At 46.2% G+C, this 21,705-nt stretch overlaps 1 protein-coding gene across 1 annotated transcript in view; it reads right to left on the reverse strand.

Annotated features, from left to right (window-relative positions):
* Positions 1–21,705, reverse strand: part of LOC135212450 (uncharacterized) — a 100,490-nt gene that overhangs the window by 66,580 nt on the left and 12,205 nt on the right. The window contains 5 exon segments of the mRNA XM_064245848.1: positions 3,395–3,664; positions 4,383–5,859; positions 6,683–6,964; positions 14,663–14,715; positions 14,718–14,788. Coding sequence (XP_064101918.1) covers positions 3,395–3,664; positions 4,383–5,859; positions 6,683–6,964; positions 14,663–14,715; positions 14,718–14,788 — 2,153 coding nt within the window.

Below are 21,705 nucleotides of genomic sequence, written 5' to 3' on the forward strand. Positions count from 1 at the left end.
CTACAAGTCTATTTCTTGTACGAGTCTGCGAATGACGAATGAGAGCTCTTCCGAATCTTGTCAATAAGAGCTTATTCGCTTACGCAATATCAAGTTAATGAGATGTTTGTCAATGAGAACTAACCCATTTACGGGACAAAGAGATATTTTGTCAATGAGGGGATACCCACTTACTTGACAAAACGATAGTATATTGTCAATGGGGGAAGTCACTGAATTAACAAAACGTAATCCAGGAAGTCGAGCATTTTATTTTTCCGATTCCCGTCTCAAACGAGGAAGGGGCAAGAATCCTGTTAAGAGACAGGGCTTACGGCAGGTAGAACGACGATGTTCAATTCGCAGCGTAGTCCGACTAGAAACTAACAAAATCTATCATCTGAAAAACCCTTTCAGATGGGCTAAAAAGCTTGACCAAAAATTATCCTGGGAAGAGGAAGAAACTCTCCAACCAGCTTCCTCTCCCGTATCACAACTAATGCCTGCTAAAGCTTAAAATTTACTGGCAGAATGGCAAAGGAAGTGCTGTCTTGCACTTTCCTGAAGAGCGTCCTTTTGATGAGTGCCTTTGCAAGAATCCTACTGAACGTCGCCGAGAGTCCTGACGTGCAGGACGTCGAGCCTTTACATAACCCGTAACTGCCTTATCGCAAAGTCTTGACTGCGGTAGAGAAAACGAGATCTTCCCTTGAGCTTTCCTTAACTCATCCACCTTTGCGAAAAGCAATATAATATTGACAGAGACCTCTTGAATTCATGAAACCCGAGGTCTTGCTGGGTTTCGAAGACGAAGTTGTCTGTTCACTTTAAGCTTCTCCGAAGCACTGCTTACTTCACATTCTTGAGGCTCAAATCTTAAACAAGAGCTTGAAGAGTTCAACAGAAACGTTCAGCAGGAGACAAACCTGGCGTGCGCTGGCGCGCGCTCGGCATCCATTGGAGAGGGACGCTCGGCCGTCCTGGGCCGCAGCTGATTCGGCGTCCACTGGCGCGCGCCTGGCGTCCATCCGTAGCGTCCCGTTCAAGCCGAGCGTCAAAAGAAGAGCGTGCGAGAAAAGCGTCACGCTCCTGACAGGCGTCAAAACAAGCGAGAGAAACTGCCTTCTTTTTCATATTTCTCGGTGGAAAGACGTACACGTGATCAGGCGACATTCGCCTTCTTACTTCTCACTGAAACGCATAACGAGAGAGAGAGGGGACGTGAAGCGTCCTCTTCTATAAAGCTTCTATTTAGAGGGCGCGAGTCCTTCCGAGAGCTCTAACCCTGCACGGGGAGGACGCCTCGGAGGACGAGAAGCAATCCTTCAAGATTGTGCACGTGCACGATCTTCCGCAGCCTGGGAAGCGTCAACAGGTCCTACGAAGGACGCCAGATCGATGTGGGTTCCCCATAACCCTCCTTCGGCTTTCGACATGCCCTCTCCCTGGTCCTGGGAGTCCGACAGAGGTCCAGGCCTAGAGGCGTTATGGGGCGGATCTGACGTTCCCTCCTGACAGAGAGAGGACGTGAAGTGTCCTGTTCTCTAAGCTTCTTAGAGGGCGCGAGTCTTCCGAGAGCTCCAACCCTTGCGCAGGGAGGACGCCTCGGAGGACGAGAAGCAATCCTTCAGGATTCGTGCACATGCACGAACTTTGGCAGTCTGGGGATTTTCATCAGAAACTGCCGAAGGCACGCCAGATCGGTGGGGGTTCCTCGTAACCCTCCTTCGGCTTTCGACATGCCCTCTCCCTTGTGGTCCTGGGAGTCCGACAGAGGTCTAGACCTAGAGGCGTTAATAAGGCCGATCTGACGCACCCTCCACTACACAAGGGGCACTGGTCACTGCACTTAGCCACTTCACTATTGCTCTCTAAAGCAAGCACTTTCGATTCTAAGTTACGAATCGAAAGAGATATAAGAAAGGGCAATAACCTCTACAGACACTGTTTTAGGGGCCCGAAGGCAACATTTACGGGGTTCGGGAGTAACAGTAACAGAAGTAGCACTCTTTCAACAATGAAGGAGAGCGATCACCTCTCGCAGACATATTCATAACCCCGTAGGCCATACTATAGGGTTAGGCAAAAATAAAGTCTACAGGAAGGTTAGCAGGTTCACTACCCTGACTTTTGTTTACTGATTAATTGTCGACATACGAATCATACTTTTTCCTTACGGAATTAGACGATGTTTACATGATTAATTGCGTACAGACGAATCATACGTCTTCCTTACGGAATAGACAAAGTCTCACACTCCTTACATGACAAATCTCAACAAAGAAGCAAGACCCATACCCCTCGTGCATACCAAGTGCGGATCTACCGAAGCTTTCGGTAGCCACACCCTATCTTTGCAGACAACCCCCTCTGAAACTAGCCTAACTAGATTCAGATATCTTATGCAAAAATGAATCAAATTCAAATCAATTTAAGATAGCGTATGCCTAGCCACAAATCCAAGTAAATAAATCAAAAGACAATTAGGATACTTAGCGGCAATGAAGTTTCCAAAATCCTAAGACGGAGGTACTGAAAACAGGTGTTTTTCAGCACCGGCGACAGAAAAAATTATGAATATGGGAATGGTTCCTGATACCCGCCTCCCAGCGGCGGGAATGGGTACTAACCACCTGGCCGACCACTGCGTGTGTCGGAAGTTTTTTAAATTCTGTCGGACTTCAGAAAATACAGCTATATATATATCTGACAGGTAAGTTTCATGAACAAAACATCATATTGTCATATGTGGGTATGCAATACCCACATATGATTCCCTCACTTATGAACCTAAAAAATCATTGGCAGGTTTCACTTATTCTTATATCATGGAATTTTTTTGGTACTTTGTACATTACAACTGAGAATTTAAACAATCCATTCATTTTTATACAAAAAATGCAAATGTGTGTCTGTTTGTGCACCAAACAGGGAGTATTCATGGAACCTTCTAGAACAATTTAGTGTGTTCGCACATACGAATACCACGGCTCCTTAGAGGGTAGGATAATGAGACTGCAGGCAAAAAGCAGCTATTCTAGATAGGAAACCTCTGGATGATACAAGGAAGGAGGCCTAGAGGAAAGAGCAGAAGATCCATCCAGAAAGGTAATAAGTGATAAAAGACTGTTAAACAATTTAACTTTTTACAGATGCCCCAAAAGAAGCTGAATTGCAGTGAAAAACATTTTCTTTTCCTTCCATGTCATCATAATTATGCTTTTCTATTTTATTGTGTACATATTAATTTGTATTTTTATTTCTGATAATTGTGTTTTCTTTCCAGACGGATTCGAATGTCACCACATAAAATGAAATCTCTGACCAACACTTTGACCTCTTACAAAAATAAGTTATAAAATAGTAAAGGAGTCACTTTGAACTAAATTAAATACTACTGGTTATGAAGAATTACCTTTGTCGCTGTTTGTCACCATTTTGCTTCTGGTACTCATTCTTCTTGGCAAACTGAGGTTTTTATTTCCCTCCAATTTTACAGTACCTCCTCCCTGGCCAATGGGTTCATTCAAAATTTCATGCTTTTCTGGAGATGCTTGCTTGGATCTGTTGCTCATGAGCGAGTCTTCTATCTTCATTTCATCTGGATCGTCTGGATCTGAGTCTTCTGAATGTAAGTCTTGACCAGAGATGCTGTGCAGCTTACTAATTCCACTTGTGTTGAGTTCTGCAAGAACAACTGACTAAAGATAACCCCCGCAAAGACTTACAAAATTATTGCATAAATCACTGGCATATTACTGCCTTGAAAGACTTACGGATGAACAATGCGTCTCACTTTTATTACCCGCGGCGATTTTTGATTAACCATCATTCTTTTCATAAATCTGGATAAATCTGTATACAGCAAAATAAATTTATAAACAATCTAAGGGATTGGTAGCTTATTGTTTTAACAGGAAAATGGCATGTAATCTAGAAGAAAAAACTTTAAGATTGATCTGTAAGATTGATCTGTATATGTGGCATCACTGTCCCTATATAAATAATAATTCAGCGTGACATATCCCTGACATTTCACATTCTTTCAAAACTGAATTTCATTATCCATCTGCATATGCTTATAATCTTCTCCAGAAATTGTTCCTAGCAATTTTGATGAGCAAACAAGCTTTTGAATGATCATCCTCATGATAGCAAGTCAAACAGACCACAAAGCTGGTTGTGACTCCTTCCTTTTCACAAATCCTTTGCACAAATCCTCCTCCTAGACTAGCAACAAAACCAATTATGCATGATAATGAAAATGAATTCAATTAAATGCCTGTTTTTCAACAGTAGCATTTCTATATGTATAGTTCTCACCACTCATTTCATAAACTGCATTTGTAATGGGCCAACAGACAACCTAAGAAATGAAACAAAATAAAAACTTTCAACTTTACCTGTAGGGACTAAGTTTGCACTTCTATTCGTTTTGAACTTGCCATGGCGTGGAGTGACATCAGCCTCCAGTGGTGTTAACAACTGAAGATGGTCATTAGGGTGGGCACGTGATTTTTCTCCTTCTAAGATATTCACTTTCTTAGTTTTTAAAGGAGCATTTCTGTCCTTAGTGGGAGCCTCTTTAACCATATCCTTCTGTTCATTTGTTGCTCCCTTTTCAAATACAAAGTTTCGCATATCGAAATCACAAGGATTAATATTTCTCTTTCCTTCATTTGCTACATCATCAGATATTATTTCTCTTGAGGATATTGCATTAGCTGAATCACAACTTGATCTTGTAATATCTCTATGGAGCTCCTCAGATACAACTGAACTATTTTCCACAGAGCAGTGATCAAAATGCTGCTGTTCGGTGATAAGACTTACAGGCATATTAGGGTCATTCTGCATTACATCATCTACACACTCTAAGCTTGACAATTCCTTCTTCGGCATCATGTCACGCATGGCTTTAGAGCAATGTGAAATCTGGTTTTGAATGGTCATATCCTGTGGACAATTGGACAGCTGAGTGTCAGTTGAATTCTCATTGTAATACACCTTAGTGTCATTTGATTCAACTGGGTAATATGTTTTGGGATAAGCTTCTTGATTCCTCAGTGGTTCCATGAAACTATGTTGAGCTTCTTTTACTTCCATCAGGCGACAAGGATAAAAATTCATTCCTGCATTAAAATTTTCATCATACTGGAAAGATTGGGTGCTCTGGTCATCTGACACTGTCATATCATCCTCTGGGTTGTAATTACTTACATAGTAGGCAGCACTGGCAAAATTTGGCTCGCTTTTTATCATAATTTCCCTAGAACTTGTCTGACTCATCCTTGCATTATAAGATTCAGAAGGAAGCTTCAAACTAAAGCCCTGATCATACACTTGTCTTATGTGTCCAGAATCAGAAGAGAGGGACTCCTCATTTCCATATTGTGCCTCTTGATGCCACACACTCATATTTCTCACGGATTGTCCAAAATGCTCTTGAGTATTACAAGTATCCTCTTCCACCATATTAGCATCTTCTGCCGAGTCTTCACCGATGTGAGCGTGACTCCCGGGAAACACTAAGTTAGTTGGGCTTATATGCATATCATCATTATGATTAGTGCGACACAGGTCATACTGAGTAGGCTGGTCTTCATCCTGTTCTTCACAACTTCTTTGAAAGTTAATGGGAAATTCACTAACATTCTGATGAGACTGAGTAACTGGCAAGTTGTTGGCTGGACCCTTCTCCACTTCTGCCAGAAATCCTTGAGATGTATGCAATGGTAAATTTCCATGAAAATCACTTGATGATGAAGAAGTTTCCTGTGGTCTGTTACAAATGTTCTGATCTTCATTAAGACCCCCTATGGCTGTTTGTATTGCTAAACTCATAAAACTTTCATTGTCCACCACTACAGATTCTGTTAACTGTAAAGAAAAGATAAGGATAATGTAGTACAAAAACATTAAAAAATGTAAAGATAAGAAATATCAACACTCATGTCAAACTTGCTGCCTGATGGACAAGAAATTTACGAGTTACATTTCAAACATAGCATATTCATTTGAAAAAATATTTTTCAAAGATGCAAAACACATTCACAGTTGCCAAAAGCTTCATCAATCTTACAACGTTAGATAGAATGTAGTTTTAACAAGTTCTAGAGCTAAACCTTCTTTTACTTGGTACTGGAGGTCTCAAGGGTGAATCAAGATTTTCCCAGTATATTAGTATAGGAGTACTTAATCATGATTTTCATAGTACGTATGTACATTGCAATTGTACATTGCTATGATAAACAACCTCATTTGAGAACTACAAAGAAAATGTTTGCTTTTCAAGAATTTTAACTCTATTCTAATGAAAACAGCAGGAACTGACTTTTAAATGCTTACTTCATATCCTATCTCAAAGAAATTTATCACAGTTTGAAGCGCCCAAACATACCACAAACCACTTCATGGGACTGAAAGTATTATCTAAATTCCATCATCCTCCCTTTTATCCTGTTGGTCAGCAAGCATGATTTTCCAAGCCCATATAGAGACATGGACATCCATCTGAAAAATCATGAGTGCTGGTATTTTTCATCTGCCACAAATTTAGGTTGTCCCTTCGTGGTACTGTATATTATCAGGAGTTTTGTTCTCTTAAATTGTAGAGCATGGATTTGCATTTGTGTACCATACCTAAATTCAAGTAAGTGTTAAAAATCAAATTAGAAAAGACTTCACTGATACAATTCCTCACCTGACAATATTTAGCCTTTAGCTTGAAAAACAGATTGCAGAGGTTTTCTTCAAGAAGGGAATTATCATTTAAAGCATCCAGTAAGAAAAATAGTGGTAAAAGTGATGACGAGCTAGAGTAAAGAGGATGACTTTGTATTAACTGCGTGGCAATTTTCGGATCTAGATGACACCACTGCACCCATGTTAAGAGGCTTCGAAGGTTACGCTCACGTATTTTTGGGCAGTGGTGAACCCAACGTGTCACGAGCAGCAATGTTTGATCTTCCTGGAGTTGCCAACACTGCAAAATAAAATAAAACAATAAGCCATTGTTATTGACAAACATGAGACCCTCTTTTAAACAAGAATAATTGATTGCAATTGCTACATCTGCTGCATTCAGTAGATGCTGCAATTACATTGAATAATAATAACAAAACATTCATGACAATATAAAATCTGTAATAATGACTGATATATATATATTTGTTGATTTTAGCAAAAAAAATGACAATTTTGTCCAAATTGCATTTTCCTAACTATACAAACCTGAGGTCCTTTTACAATAGGAAGGTACTAGCGGCAGCTGGATAGGTTGTAAGCTTTCGAACAAGGGGTTCGGTAGTTAACTGCTTGTCCGACAGGCGCGCGCTGCGCGCGACTGGGAGGTAAACAAATCACCTTTGCTTTTGGCCCAAGCAAAAACTGCAGAGTGAGGGGTGGCATGAGGTGGGACTATGTGTAAAAGGACCTCAGGTTTGTATAGTTAGGAAAAATGCAATTTTGGACAAATTGTCATTTGTTCCGACACGGCATACAAACCTTCGGTCCTTTTACAATAGGAAGACTCACTTCTTGGTGGGAGGAATCTGAGTCTTTTGTGAACAGACTGGTGTTCGCCCAACCTTGGAATGCCTCCCTGGTCGTAAGAGCGAGGGAGGGATCCAAGCCTCTGTCCGATTGATCGGGGTGTGCACCGCAGGATCAATGGTCAGACCTCTGGACCAAGTACTAAGAGAGAGGCAAGCGTATCTCTTCGTACCAGCAAACAAGAACAAGTTCCTATTTGCAAGAGGCAACATAAAGTTATGGTTTGTCTCTTGTTGGCATTCCACTTCCCCCCCCTTGTAGGAGGAAGGTGGTGGATATTCGCTCCCATCCCTAGTGAAAGGGATAGGATGGGGCTCTGTCGAGTAGCTCACCGGCATCTCGTCCTTATCCAGCAAGGTGATGACCGTATCCCTCTACCCACAGGTAGAGGGGGAGAAAAGATAGGAAGAGAAGCCAGTCACTCTCTCATTCACTTATCTATTCTTACAGTCACACCAGGACTCGATGCTGTTCAGCCTGCTAGGGTCTGGGTTAGCTACACAACGTGTTGAGCAGCCACCACGGGTCCCAAGGGAAAAAACGATCCAAGGACCTGGGGCAATATCCAAAAGGTAGAAGGAGGTGCCAGTGGTCGGTTGTACCAGACCCCTGCCTCAGTACCTGCGCCACGGAGAAGTTCTTGTGTAACTCGAGGGAGTGTACTTCTAGGTCATCTTGGTGCTGACGAAGAGTCTTCAACACTCAGCCTGGGATGTCGAGTTTCTTCAGAAAGCGCGGTCGCGCTTTCACAGGGACAAAGCAGCATCTCCTTCGCATCGAAGGCGGTGGAAGTCCATTAGGGAGGGGATTGTGAAACGACTCTAACCGATCGTCAGGAAACCGAAGGGTTCAGAGTCTTCGCTACGAATTCGTACGAAATCGAGCGTCACGAATCCCCATCCCCTGGATGCTTGACTTCGCAGGAAAAGTCATGCAATTACCTCAGAGGAAAAGAAGGGAATGGTCCGTATGACCTATCCCTCTTCTCGACTTCGGTGATGTCCTGTACCCATACTGGTCTATCCGTCTGCAGCGAAGTTGTTCTTCTCGGTAGTGGATAGGACACCGACACTCAATGGTGGGGTGTCGATAGTATGGGTACTGTGACAAGCCGTTAGGACGAAGAAAAGACTGTTATGGAACAAACCGAACTAAGTCCACAGCGAAGTTCGTAACAGACTTGGGCGCTCTGACAGCTGCCGACTGACTGCGTTCGGTAGGAGGCAAGTTGTCCAAGCACCCGAGCAAGTCACGTGACCTTCGCCTTAAAAGGGTTATGCCAAGAGACTAAACAATAATTTGTTCGTCACCGATGCCAGAAGGCAAGGTGATGACTCTCTTAAGGCATGTGCCCAAACAGGCGAAAGTCAATTGCCTCTAGAGGACCGAGGTCCCTGATGGCAAGATATCTCATAGTATAGTGATTCTCGGCTAAGGAGAAACAACACTATGTGTCGTTGAAGACGAAGGTGTACAGAAAATGCAACCTACGTCTTCACAGCTGAAACGAGAGAAGGATTCTCAAGATTCTGAAACCTGTGCTACAAAGACTGAGAACGCTAACCGCTATTCATTGCTGTCCGGTGAGGATCGTAGTTGCAATAAAAGCGGAGCGCTTTTCAGTAATGAAGACAGGGAAATACTGCCTGAAGAACTGCTTCTCATGGGCTGAACATTTGGAAGTAGAGCTGTCAGGTCGGAGAGTAGGCGATGTCTTCGACATATATGTTAATTCGGGGCGCGAGCAATGAATAATTGCACACACGAATACGAGATATTTTGAAGACAAACTCAGATGTCTGCAAAAAATCATTCGCATTATCGCAGTGCGATGCAGCGGTGGTGACTAGTACAGACTTCTGTTACCGTGCGGTAAACAGAAAGATGAAAGAGTCCAAGAGATATCTCTGTTGAAAATTCTCCGCAATGTCGAAGGCGATGAAATCGAGCGTCACAGCAGTAGATGGTCCTTCATTATTGCGAGAATCCCCGTTAATCAGAGACCTAAGTCCATGATTGTTGGGCAGAGATACGGTTCGGTAGTCAATCAAACCAGGGGAGAGAGAGACGTAACCGACCGTTCATCTCCGAGACCTAACTGATACTGAGCGCTATCAGGCAGTTCAATACGCAGTAGCTCTCGGTGACTCGTCATCCTGAGTTGCCAGGTAATCCATTATTCCACGAAGGAATGCGTTCGGCTAGAACCATCGAAGCATAAAAGAATACGCTCGAGCAATTATATTAACCGAAACGGATTTCTGGTAAATACAAAAGCTGATTTTGGTGTTGTCATGACAATACCAAGTATCTAAAATCGAAACTGATAACTGCTGGGAGGTTGCAGGCAACCCCGAGTTGCAGTTCAATTAAGATACAATTCGTCTCGGTCACAAACCGTAGAGTTAACTACGGTATGCGCCTACCCCCCGGACAATTCAAACTGTTAAAAGAATCATGTCGCGAGGGTAATATACGTAGTATATTTGTAGGTTCTGTACCACGACCTCCATCCTAAATTCTTTTCTCGAGGAATGAGAATAAGGATTGGAGATCGACCGCCTTCGTTCTCTAGTCAAGAGAGTGAAGGAGAAGTCTTTCCCAAAGGAAAGCTTCAATGGTGAACAGAATACCGAAGACGATAGTTCAAGCCAAACTGGAAGTTCCCGTCCGTTTTCTCTATTCCAGGTAATCGCCTACTGTGAGATACTCTTCTTTCCGCAGCAGTCTTCTTCCAAATGCTAGAAATTACAGGAATTCGAGCATAAGCGAGGTTCCCGATTATCGTGTAACAATTATCGGGGATTCTCGCTCACTTTGGACCGTGGTTCGCCTAAGTGTTTGGAGATCGTACAAAAAAAACTCGAACACTCTGAGTGCGCTAGAAATTCCGTAGAATTCTAAGCACTCTCCCCCCCGCGAAACCCCCCACCGAATCGTCAAACGATACTCGGCTGGTGGTCTCGATTCCCGTAGAAATCGAGAAAGGGGCAGGATCCCCTCCTCAGGTAGGACCCGAAGGTCCCCCCGGTAGCGCAGCCCCTAACGTGGGATCTTACAGAGAAATCTCTGTAGGATCCTCCCCTTTCCCTCGTAGCCGTAAGGAGAGAGGGAGGGAATGGGGGAGGAATGGATACTGGCTCGCCTTCCCAGCGGAACTAGCAGTGGAGAAGAAAAAGGAGCAGCCATCGCCTTACGGCGATGGCCTCTCAGAGCCTGGGAAAACGTATCGTCAGGAGAAAACGTTTTTCCCGAGGAGGGTTACGAACTCATACTGTAGGTAAGTGTCTGCCGCCACTGTGAACGTCGTCTGGGTGGGGCTGATCGACACCTGACAGGAGAGAGCCGATACCGTCCTCCGAACTCATTCAGTCCTCAGTCGAGGTCGAAACCTCAGGAGGACCGAAGGGGTATTCAAATACGGTGTCGAAGACACGTAGAAACGCCTCTGTCGCAGTAGAGGAGGTGAAGTAGCTTGTTTCGACCGGCCAGAACTGAGAGAGCCTTCTTGTCCGGAGACGAGAGACTACCTGGTTCAACACAGTCGGCAAGCTCCGATCGCGGCAGACCCACCGTCGATTGGGGTTCCCTCTCGGGCCCCAAAACGACTCGAGCCGAGACGTGGCTCTGCTGGTGGGAGCGGCGATCCTTCCCCGAGGTCGTTGTGCTGACGAATCAGCGCCATAACCTCGGCAAAGTTCCTCTGGATCTAGGAAGTCACAGCATCTTGCAGAGTGGGACCGTTAAGCCCTTCGAACAAGAGCATATTCCGAGAACCTTCCTCCTAAGAAGGGGGAACAGCGACAGCCCTCTCGGTCTTCTCCATCCACTTGCGCATAGTCCTGGCCGGTCCAAGAACCGTGCCTGGCACGTAGGGCGTCATGGTGGGATCATGAGGGGTGCACCCTCACGATCACTCCTCAATACCTCGCTCTCCCGGTGTAACCCGAGGAGGTTGAAGGTACAGGAGAGGCAGACCTGACGCTCCCTCCTCGCTCGCTGGCAGAACCAGCAGGCTTGGAGGGCTGCAGGCGATCGTCAACAACGCGGTGGCGATCGAGCTGCAGGCCTGGTTCGAACCGTCTCGCTGTGGAGAACGGCGGACTGAGCACAGCCGGCCCGATCTCGAGTGTCAGAAGAGCTGGTGCTGGTTGCCGTACCCGATCGCTCTCTGTGAGAGCGACGGTCAGGCGACCTGCAGGCTCCACTGTCACAGTGAGACCGGTACTTGTCCTCACGGCACGTCACGTCGCTGGTTCCAGCCGTGGCTGGTACCGGCGAACGCGGGAGGACCTCTTCCCAGCCTCAGCCCGTGGCCGGCTGGACCGTCACGTCCCCGGGTAGCCAGCTGGTCGCCGCGAGAGCGAGAGCTGGTCTGGTGAGAGCGCGTGAGCGGCGTCACCAGTCTTCCGCCCCGTGCCGTGAACCAGACGCTGAGCGAGCTCCGAGGTCTGGTTCCTGGCTGCACGGTCGCTGGTAGGCGACCGTACACTCGGTACCTCCCGCGAACGAATGAGGCCGAGACGGACCCTGATGCAGTGGCAGAACCACTGACACCAGGCGAGAGTACCGGTGTTAGCCGGTACTCCTATGGTCCAAGTAGTCTTCTTCCTTGCGGAAGAGAAGAGGGAGGGCCCCGCTCCCGAAGGAGCAGGAGGACCAGCGGAAGGAAACCCTCCCGTCCCACCGAGGTGAGACGGGTCCCGAGAAGCTCCCGAGGGAGACTTCTTAGGAGGGAGGAGGCAACCTTCTTCTTCCTCGGCTGTGAAGCCTAGAAGCGAAGGGGAAGAGGCAGCAGCCGACGACGATGAAGAAGATGAAGACGACGACGACGACCATTCCTCCTCTTCTCGTCAGCTTCCTCAGGACAGACGTAAGATCTGCTATCCAGGGCGGAGCCGGGGCTGCTGTAGCCGAAGCCACAGGGCCCGGACGCACCTGTACAGACAGACCAAAGTCTGGGGTAGTACCACCACGAACAGGGGACGACGTCAGCAGGTATGGGGCATCTTAGGAACAGCAGGCACAGCCAGCACAGCATCAGTAGGGACAGCCAGCGCAGCAACGGCAGGGACAGCCAGCGCAGCAACTGCAGGGACAGCCAGCGCAGCAAACTGCATGGACAGTCAGCCCAGAATCGGCAGGTACGGCAGGCAGCACGGAAACACAGGAAGTGGAGCAGCAGCCAGCAACATCCTGGTACCGGCGGCAGGTCCAGGGGCGAGCTCTAGGGCAGCGGAAGTGTGGTCGCGGCAGCGCGGCAACCACGAGCGGCGGCGCACGCCCCCTCTCGGTACGGCGAACGGCACTTCACAGCGGATGTAGGCAAGACGTTACCACGTGAGGCGAGTACACCAGGTAGGAGGGACGTCGTCACCTGGAGCGTGGTCAACCACTCCATGGGTGACCGCAGTAGGCCCAGACATAGAACCGCAGCCCCTGGGACACTAGCACGCCCTGCAAATGGAAGGACGCCCATACCTCACCAAGGTCCACCCTCGTGCAGTAGCACCTGCGGAAAATAACAGTAGTAGCGATTAGTAAGGGGGGGGAAGTCCCCTCGCGCGGGGGGTGAGCCCTCTCCGAACGAGTGGAAGACCACCCCGAATACAATTGTACATCGGGCACCAGAGCGCCCTCCCCCGCGCTCGACGGGTCGGGCGAGGAGAAGAACGCAGATAACCTCCCCCCCCCAAGGGGAAGGGCCATCTGTGGGAGCTGAGCGGGGGGGGGGGGGGGGGGGGGTTCTCGTTCCCTACCCCGCACAGCACCCATGTACCCAACAACAATAATAAGAGCCCGAGAGCAATCGTGCCCTCGGGGCCCGAATGCAAGGGCATAAGGATCAATTCCCTGACTGAGCGGAACTTGAACTAAATAATATTGATGCAATCAATAATAAAAGGAATAAAATGAAAAAGAATCTTGCTTACGATTTCACTTCACAATGAATAAAAGGGCTCGGATCGAGCGCATGCGCCCTCGGTACCGAGCGCAAGGGTTTGGTTAAAAGGATCCATTCCCGATTATGAATGGAAACCTTGATCCATAATGAATTGATGCAATCAAAAACTAATATGAAAATGAAAAAGAATACTGCGCTTGCGATTTCACTTCATACAAATAAAAAGGGGAAGGATCAATTCCCACGGGAAATAGCGGAAACATTGATCCAAGTAAACAATGCAATCTCAATAAAAAATGAAAATGAAAAAGAACTGCACTTGCGATTTCACTTCATTCAAATAAAAAGGGGAAAGGATCAATTTCCGGGTGGGAAGCTCGGAAACTGATCCAAAATGAGTATGCTACAATCAAAATAAATATATGAAAATGAAAAAGAATACTGTACTTGCGATTCCACTTCCATACAGAATAAGTTTTGGTGCCGAGCGCATCTTCGCTCGGCAACGAGCATACAGGTCAAAAAAAAATATAAATGAAAAAAGAGCATTACTTACGATTTTCATCTACCACATTTCCAACCAAAATATACGCGAGAGCTCTCCCGCCCTCGGCAACCGAGCATACACAATACGAGGATCATTTCTGGGAAATGAATTCCCGCACTTACGCCCTTCAGTCCCGGCACTCGGGTAATCGGAGGGCTGGTGAAACCAAGATCCTTTTAATTCACAATTGAATCAATGGAAATAAAATATGAAATGATTTGTACTTACAATTCAGTTCACTAGATAAATAGAAAAAGAAAAACACAACCATGCGAAAGCAACGACGATGAAGTGGGCAGAGAGCGATGATACAGTCCACACGCCAGCAGGCCGAAAGCAAAAGTGATTTGTTTACCTCCCAGTCGCGCGCGCGCGCCTGTCGGACAAGCAGTTAACTACCGCACCCCTTGTTCGAAAGCTTACGACCTATCCAGCTGCCGCTAGTACCTTCCTATTGTAAAAGGACCGAAGGTTTGTATGCCGTGTCGGAACAAAGTGTCAAGTAGAAGAATGTGTAGAAAACCCATTCATTGCACAGCTAACCCTGTAATGTCAAAAAATTTGCCATAAAGTGTAAATGATGATGAATGATGAGACCTTTCATTAAAAAATGAATGCACTTACTCTTGTCAAGTTTTACTACTGAATACAGAGGAAGAGGAACTAGCTGTACTTACAGGACTTCTTAGAAAATCTTCTAGCCTTGAATAAGAAAGATCAAGTATTTCCTCCCTTCAACGACCTCTGGTAAATGAGAGCGTATGAATGTTCCTGTTGTTTTTTCTAAAGCCACAAGATTGAATCTGCAAATATAATTGACTTCATAAGCCAGGGAATATCCAAATTACTTCTTGACGCTGCAAAAAATAGATACAACTATATTATTGCTTATTACAAGAGATTACATACTACATATAAAAAAGAAAAAGAATGTCACAATCTACACAATAAACGTCTAGTTACAAAACTTAAAATTGCATTACAGTTCTATCAATATCAAAAATGATTAATCTACACATTGAGATGTCATTTTCAGGAAATATGATATTGTTAAGATACAATAAAGTTTGTTCATACTTACCTGGCAGATATATATATAGCTGTATTTCTCCGAAGTCCGACAGAATTCAAAACTCCCGGCTCACGCAGTGGTCGGCCAGGTGGTTAGTTACCCATTCCGCCGCTGGAGGCGGGTGTCAGGAACCATTCCCATTTTTTTCTATTCAGATCTATCCCACTGTCTCCTGCAGGGAGGTGGGTGGGTACTTTGATTTATATATATCTGCCAGGTAAGTATGAACAAACTTTATTGTATCTTAACAATATCATTTTGTTCATGAAACTTACCCAGCAGATATATATATAGATGAATCCCACCTTTGGAGGTAGGGAGAGACAGAAAAGGATTTTGGAAACATATTACATGCAGATGAATAACATCTGGTCCTTACCTGTTAGCATAGCTGACTTCGTGATTACTGTCACCAAGTCTGCTACTGCTTTACTAGAGTCTCCAGCAAGGTAGTGACCTATAGCTGGTGAGTTCTAGATGATCTGTCAACGGGAGCGTGACCACAATGTGACTAGACCATTTTGACCATACTATGAGGGCAACGAAGTAAAAATTCACCACCTGACCAGCTAACAATTTTATTCCCACATCACTTAGGCTAAGGAAGGAAGTCCGGCTCAGGCGGACGACCTTACAACCATAAAACAATCCATAAAAACTCACCTACCCATTTCCTACAGGGTAGGAGAGTGCTACTTCCAGCCCCCAACAAAGTGTCTGCTGCGACGTATGGTCCAAGCGCATAGCAGTTCTCGTATGTCGTCTTCACATCCCGCAGGTATGTGAAGCGAACACCGAGTTGCTGCGCCAAAAGGTGGCACTCAGAATGTCATGAGTGCCATGTTCTTTTGGAAAGCTACCGAGGTAGATATAGCTCTACTCATGGGCATTCACTTTCAACAGCTTAACATCACTGTCTTCGCAAGATGAATGCGCCTGTCTAATGGTGTCTCTCAAGAAGAATGCCAGAGCATTCTTCGACATCGGCAATCTGGTCTTCTGGACCGAACACCATAAGTTGCTAGAAGGACCTCGACATTCCTTCGTTCTTTGTAAATAAATCTTGAGAGCCCTGACAGGGCACAGGACTCTCTCTGGTTCGTGTCCAATGATTTCCGCCACACCCTTAATCTCAAAACTTTGGGGCCAAGGGTTAGACGGATTTTCATTTTTCGCTAGAAAACGTAGGACTTAATGAGCAAACAGCATTATGTCCCCTAAAACCAATATGCTTGCTAAAGGCTTGTAATTTCACTAACTCTCTTCGCCGTCGCGACCAGAGTCGTTAGGAAAATAGTTTTCTTAGTAAGATCCCTTAAAGAGGCGTTCTGAAGGGGTTCAAACCGATTTGACATTAGGAATTTAAGTACTACATCCAAACTTCCATGATGGTAACTTAGGTTGAGGAATCTTTCTAGTATCGAAAGACCTTAAAAGATCGTGGATATCCTTATTATTTGCCAAATCAATTCCTCTATGTCTAAAGACTACAGATAACATACTTCTGTAGCCTTTGATTGTTGAGACTGCAAGCTTTAGGTCGTTCTCAAGTAGAGCAAAAAGTCCGCTATTTGGCTCACAGAGGTCGTGGTAGAGGAAATGCGTGTTCTTCTGCCACCAGCTCCTAAACGAAGCCCACTTCGATTGATAGACTCCAAGCGTGGAAGCTCTTCTCGCATTGGCGATTGCTTTTGCAACACGGTCTAGAAAAACCCCTCGCTCTGACCAACTTTTTGATAGTCTGAATGCAGTCAGACTCAGACGGGGAGGTTTCCGTGGTATCTCTCGAAGTGGGGCTGTTTGAGTAGATCTGTCCTCATGGGCAATGTCCTCGGGAAGTCCACTACATAGGTCATGACCTCTTGTGAACCACTCCTTTGCTGGCCAGTAAGGAGCGATTAACGTCAATCTCGTCCCTTCTGACATTGCAAACTTTTTCATCACTTCTCCCAGAATCTTGAACGGGGGAAATGCGTAAAGATCCATCCCTGTCCAGTCCCAAAGAAGTGCATCTATTGCTACTGCTCCCGGGTCGAGCACGGGGGAGCAATACAACGGAAGCCTCTTTGTTCTCGCTGTCGCAAAGACGTCCACTAGAGGACGTCCCCATAACTTCCACGTCTCGACACACATCCTGATGCAGAGTCCACTCGGTCGGCAGCAGTTGACCCTGCCGACTGAGGAGATCTGCCGGACGTTCTCCACGCCTGCAACGAACCTCATTAGAATCGTTACTTTCTGAGTTCTCGCCCATAACAAGATCTCTCTTGCTAGGTTGAACAATGATCGCGATAGTGAGTCCCTCCTTGCTTTTTTATGTATGACAGAGCTGTGGTATTGTCTGAATTATCTGCACTATCTTGTTTGAGACTTTTTCTTTGAAAACTGAAGTGCCAAGTATATGGCCGCCAGTTCTTTGAAGATTTATGTGCAGAACACCTGTTCCCCTCCAGGTGCCTGACACTTCCTCCCTCCCTAGTGTAGCTCCCCACCCGGTGGTGGACGCGTCGGAGAACAACACTAGGTCGGGGCTCTGAGTTTGAGGGAAGTTCCTTCCGAAAGCTTCACAGGATCGAGCCACCACTTTAGGTGATCCTTTACCTCCTTTGGGATCCTCAAAATTGTCTCCAAAATTTTCTTGTCCTCCCAATTCTCCTTCAGGAAAAACTGGGAGAGGTCTGAGATGTAGTCTCCCCAAGGAAACAAACTTCTCCAGCGAGGAAATGGTGCCCAGCAGACTCATCCATTCCCTCACCGAGCATGATTCTTTCCTTAAGAAGACTGATATTTTTTCTAATCCTTGCTGTTGCCGTCCCTGGGACGGAAAAGCTCGAAAAGCCACTGAATCCATCTGAATCCCCAGATACACGATGGACGTGTGGGGATCAGCTGCGACTTTTCGAAATTCACTAGAAGTCCCAGGGACTTTGCTAGAGTTAAGGTTGATTGAAGGTCCTTCAGACACCTTTCTTTCGACGATGCTCGAATGAGCCAGTCGTCTAGATATAGAGAGATCCTTATGTTTGCAAGATGAAGCCACCTCGCCACACTCTCATTAGAATTGTGAAAATCATTGGTGCCGTACTCAGACCGAAGCAAAGAGCTCTGAATTGGAAAACTCTTCCCTTCATGACAAAACGCAGATATTTCTTCGATCGGGGATGTATCGGGACGTGGAAATATGCGTCTTGCAGGTCCAGTGATACCATCCATCGTTTTGTCTTAAGGCCGCAAGCACTGACTGAGGGTGTCTCCATCTTGAACGTCTTGTCTCTCTATAAAAAGGTTTAGACTGCTCACATCTAAAAACTGGCCGCCAGCCTCCCGACTGTTTCGGCACCAGGAATAACCTGTTGTAGAAACCCGGGACTGAATGTCCTCGACTTGTTCTATTGCTTTCTTCTCGAGCATTTGTTCTATCAGATCGTACAAGATCTGTGTTTTTCTCCATGTACGAGGGTGATAGATCTATAGGTGTGCACAATGGAGGAGGCTTCAGGAAAGGTATTTTGTATCCTCGCTCGATGACGTTGAGCGACCAGCTGTCTTGCCTCTATCTTCTTCTAAGCTTCTGCAAATAAATGAAGCCTGGCACACTACTGGCGACTGAAGGACTTCCTCCTCATTTTTTACCTCTGGACTTAGATGAGCTCTGCCTCTAGAGAGTCCTCTTCCTCTAGGGAGAAGGTCTAGAGGATGCTCCACCTCGAAAGGGCTTTATTTTCTTAGAAAACTGGGTTCGTGTTGAAGTCGAAGGAACCGCAGGACGTCTAGAAGATTGTGCTAATAGATCCTGAGTAGCTTTTTCCTGTAGACTTCCAGCTACATCTTTAATCATAGCCTGGGGGAAGAGATGGTCAGAAAGAGGGGCGAAAAAGCAATTCTGCCTTCTGTGTTGGAGACACTGCTTTGGTAGTAAATTTACAGTAGGATAGCTCTCTTTTTCAGGAGCCCTGCACAAAAATGTGAAGCCAATTCCTCTGAAACCATCTCTGACGGCCTTATCCATACAAGCGAGAACACTGGATAGCTCCCCCAAGCTAATTGAGTCTTGACTACGAGACTTAGTGTCAAGCAGCCCCAAACACCAGTCTAAGAAATTAAATACTTCAATTGTCCGAAAAAGACCTTTCAGATGGTGGTCTATCTCCGCCGGTGTCCATGTTATTTTAGCTGACGAAAGAAGAGACCTTCTTGGTGCGTCAACCAGACTGGAAAAGTCACCTTGAGCCGATGCGGGAGCTCTTAACCGACATCCTCACTGTATCATACCAGATCCCAGCTTGCCGCAAAGTCTTGAAGGAGGCGGGCAAAGGAAAAACTTTCCTTGAGCTTTTCTAGACTCCATCCAATCTTGCCTTCTTAAAAGCTCTCTTAGCTGAAAGAGACTTTGTCATTTTAACAAATCCAGGGAGTCTTATTGTTTTTGACAACGAAAACTGAGAAGGAGGCGACCGAGGTGCTGCGGGTTGAAACTCTCTCCAAATGAATCCCGAAGCAATCGAACCAAAACTTGATAATCGGATGAATCTGACACAGCAGGTTGATCCTTCCGTTTCCTCTGAAATATTACTTAATCCTTCCTCATCTATAGGAGTGACCAAGGGACTCCCGAAGCTGGTGGTACAAGTCCTTTCACTCCGAGCTTTAATGAAGATCGTTGTTTAGACGTGCATGGAGCATTATGAATATTAATATCTAAAGATTCAGATAAAGCGGTACAATTTCTTGCTCATTCTCTCGATGGGAGTCCCTTCGAAAAGCCGATTGCAGTTGAGGTTCCATACTAATACCTTGCTGTGATACCTGATGGATATGAAACAAAGCGTCTGTTTGAACGTCTCGCTTGGCATCCGTCCGAGCGTCAAGCTTGGCGTCCAGCCGAGCGTCACGCTTGGCGTCCCAGCCGAGCGCACGTTTGGCGTCCAGATGAGCGTCACGCTCGACGCTCAGCCGAGCGTCCCGCTTGGCGTCCAGGTGAGCGTCACGCTCGGCGTCCCTCCGAGCGCCACGCCTGGCGTCCAGGTGAGCGTCACGCTCGACGTCTGTCCGAGCGTACCGCTTGTCTAAAACAGGCGTCCCTGTGAACACTCCGCTCCTTCCAAGCCGAACTAGGAGCGTCGAGTTCTCAGACTGTATACGGCCTCGTTGCGTAATCATAGGATCGTCCGTTCTTGTATATAAAGCGAGCCTCGAGTCTGGCGAATCCTCGTAGGAAGTTTTTCATGCCCTTTCTCCAACTGCAGGTGAGACGTACGAAATCTAGAATGAGTACTCACAGGCGAAAGAGACGATCGGTCCAACCCGTGCGGGAGGGACCTCTTAGATCTTTTAATCGGTAATCTATCATCTTTTCTTCTCGGACGAATTCTGATTCTCTCTCAGCCAGCACGAAGCAAGTTGTGTTGCATCGACCTGATAACACTCTTTGTAGTAGAAGATTCTTTTCAGGGAGAAAACTGATCCTATGAGAAGGCGAGGGGCGAGGGGAAGCCCTATCCCTTCTCACAGGACCCGTTCTTCTATTCTTAGAACGAATAGGCCGCTCCAAGGCGTCCTCGTCAGATGACATCATAATTCTCCTTTGAGGAGTCCATGCAGCAAAACTCTCCGGTGAAGACCGCAAACCAACAGGCGAAAAAGGACGTGAAGCGTCTTCTTCACTGCGATCGAAGACTCTGGCCGCTTGTGCGACACCTTGAGTTTTCGATCTTTTTTGCGGTGGAGAGTAATCCAAGTCTCGAGGCGAAGCCCGTAACGAAGAAGCAGCGCAAAGAGACTCTGCGCCCTCCTCTGAGAGACTACTGACGATAGCCGCCTGTGCGACATTTAACGTCATAGCTCTTTTCAGAGGACGTGAGCGTCTTCTCATGCTCCAACTCCTGTTAGGGGCGGGGAGGACGCCTCCGAGGACGAAAAGCACTCGCGGAGGATACGCGCACTCGCACACTCTTTGGCAGCCTGGGGATCGTCTACAGGTTCTGCCGAAGGACGCCAGATCGGTGGGGGTTCCCCGTAACCCTCCTGCGGCTTTCGACATGTCCGTCTTCCTGGGCTTGGAAGTTCGACAGAGGTCCAGGCCTAGAGGCATTATAGGGCCGATCTGACGCCCCCTCCACAACACTGGGGGCACTTTTGTTCACTAATAATGCTTTTACCCTCCAAAGCGAGCACTTTAGATTCTAGGTTTCGTATTGATTCCAGAATCGTAGAAAGGGCATTGTCTTCCACTGATTTTCAGGGCCCGAAGACAAACACTTTTCAGGGCCCGAAGGCACAACAGATTTAGGTGTTACCAACTACTGAATGATAGTAGGAGAAACCTTACTACCCTTACTTCTACTGACTGATACACTCCTGAAGGAAGATCTCCGTATCCTATCACGCTCCAATTTCCGCACATAGGATTCATAAGCCTTCCAACCTGAATCAGACAGACATTCACACTCCTTACAACGGTCATTTATAACACACGTATGTTCTCTACAATTATTACATATTGTGTGTGGGTCTACCGAACCTTTCGGTAGCCTCACCTTACAACCTTCCATACAACACACTCTGGTGCTAGATAAACTAGTCCCAGACATCTTAGTTAAAGGAAAAAACCAAACCAAATTCAAATCCAATCCACTATCAGCGTAAGCC

The sequence above is a fragment of the Macrobrachium nipponense genome, chromosome 41, assembly GCF_015104395.2.
Source record: "Macrobrachium nipponense isolate FS-2020 chromosome 41, ASM1510439v2, whole genome shotgun sequence".
NCBI classification, from domain to species: Eukaryota; Metazoa; Arthropoda; class Malacostraca; order Decapoda; family Palaemonidae; genus Macrobrachium; species Macrobrachium nipponense.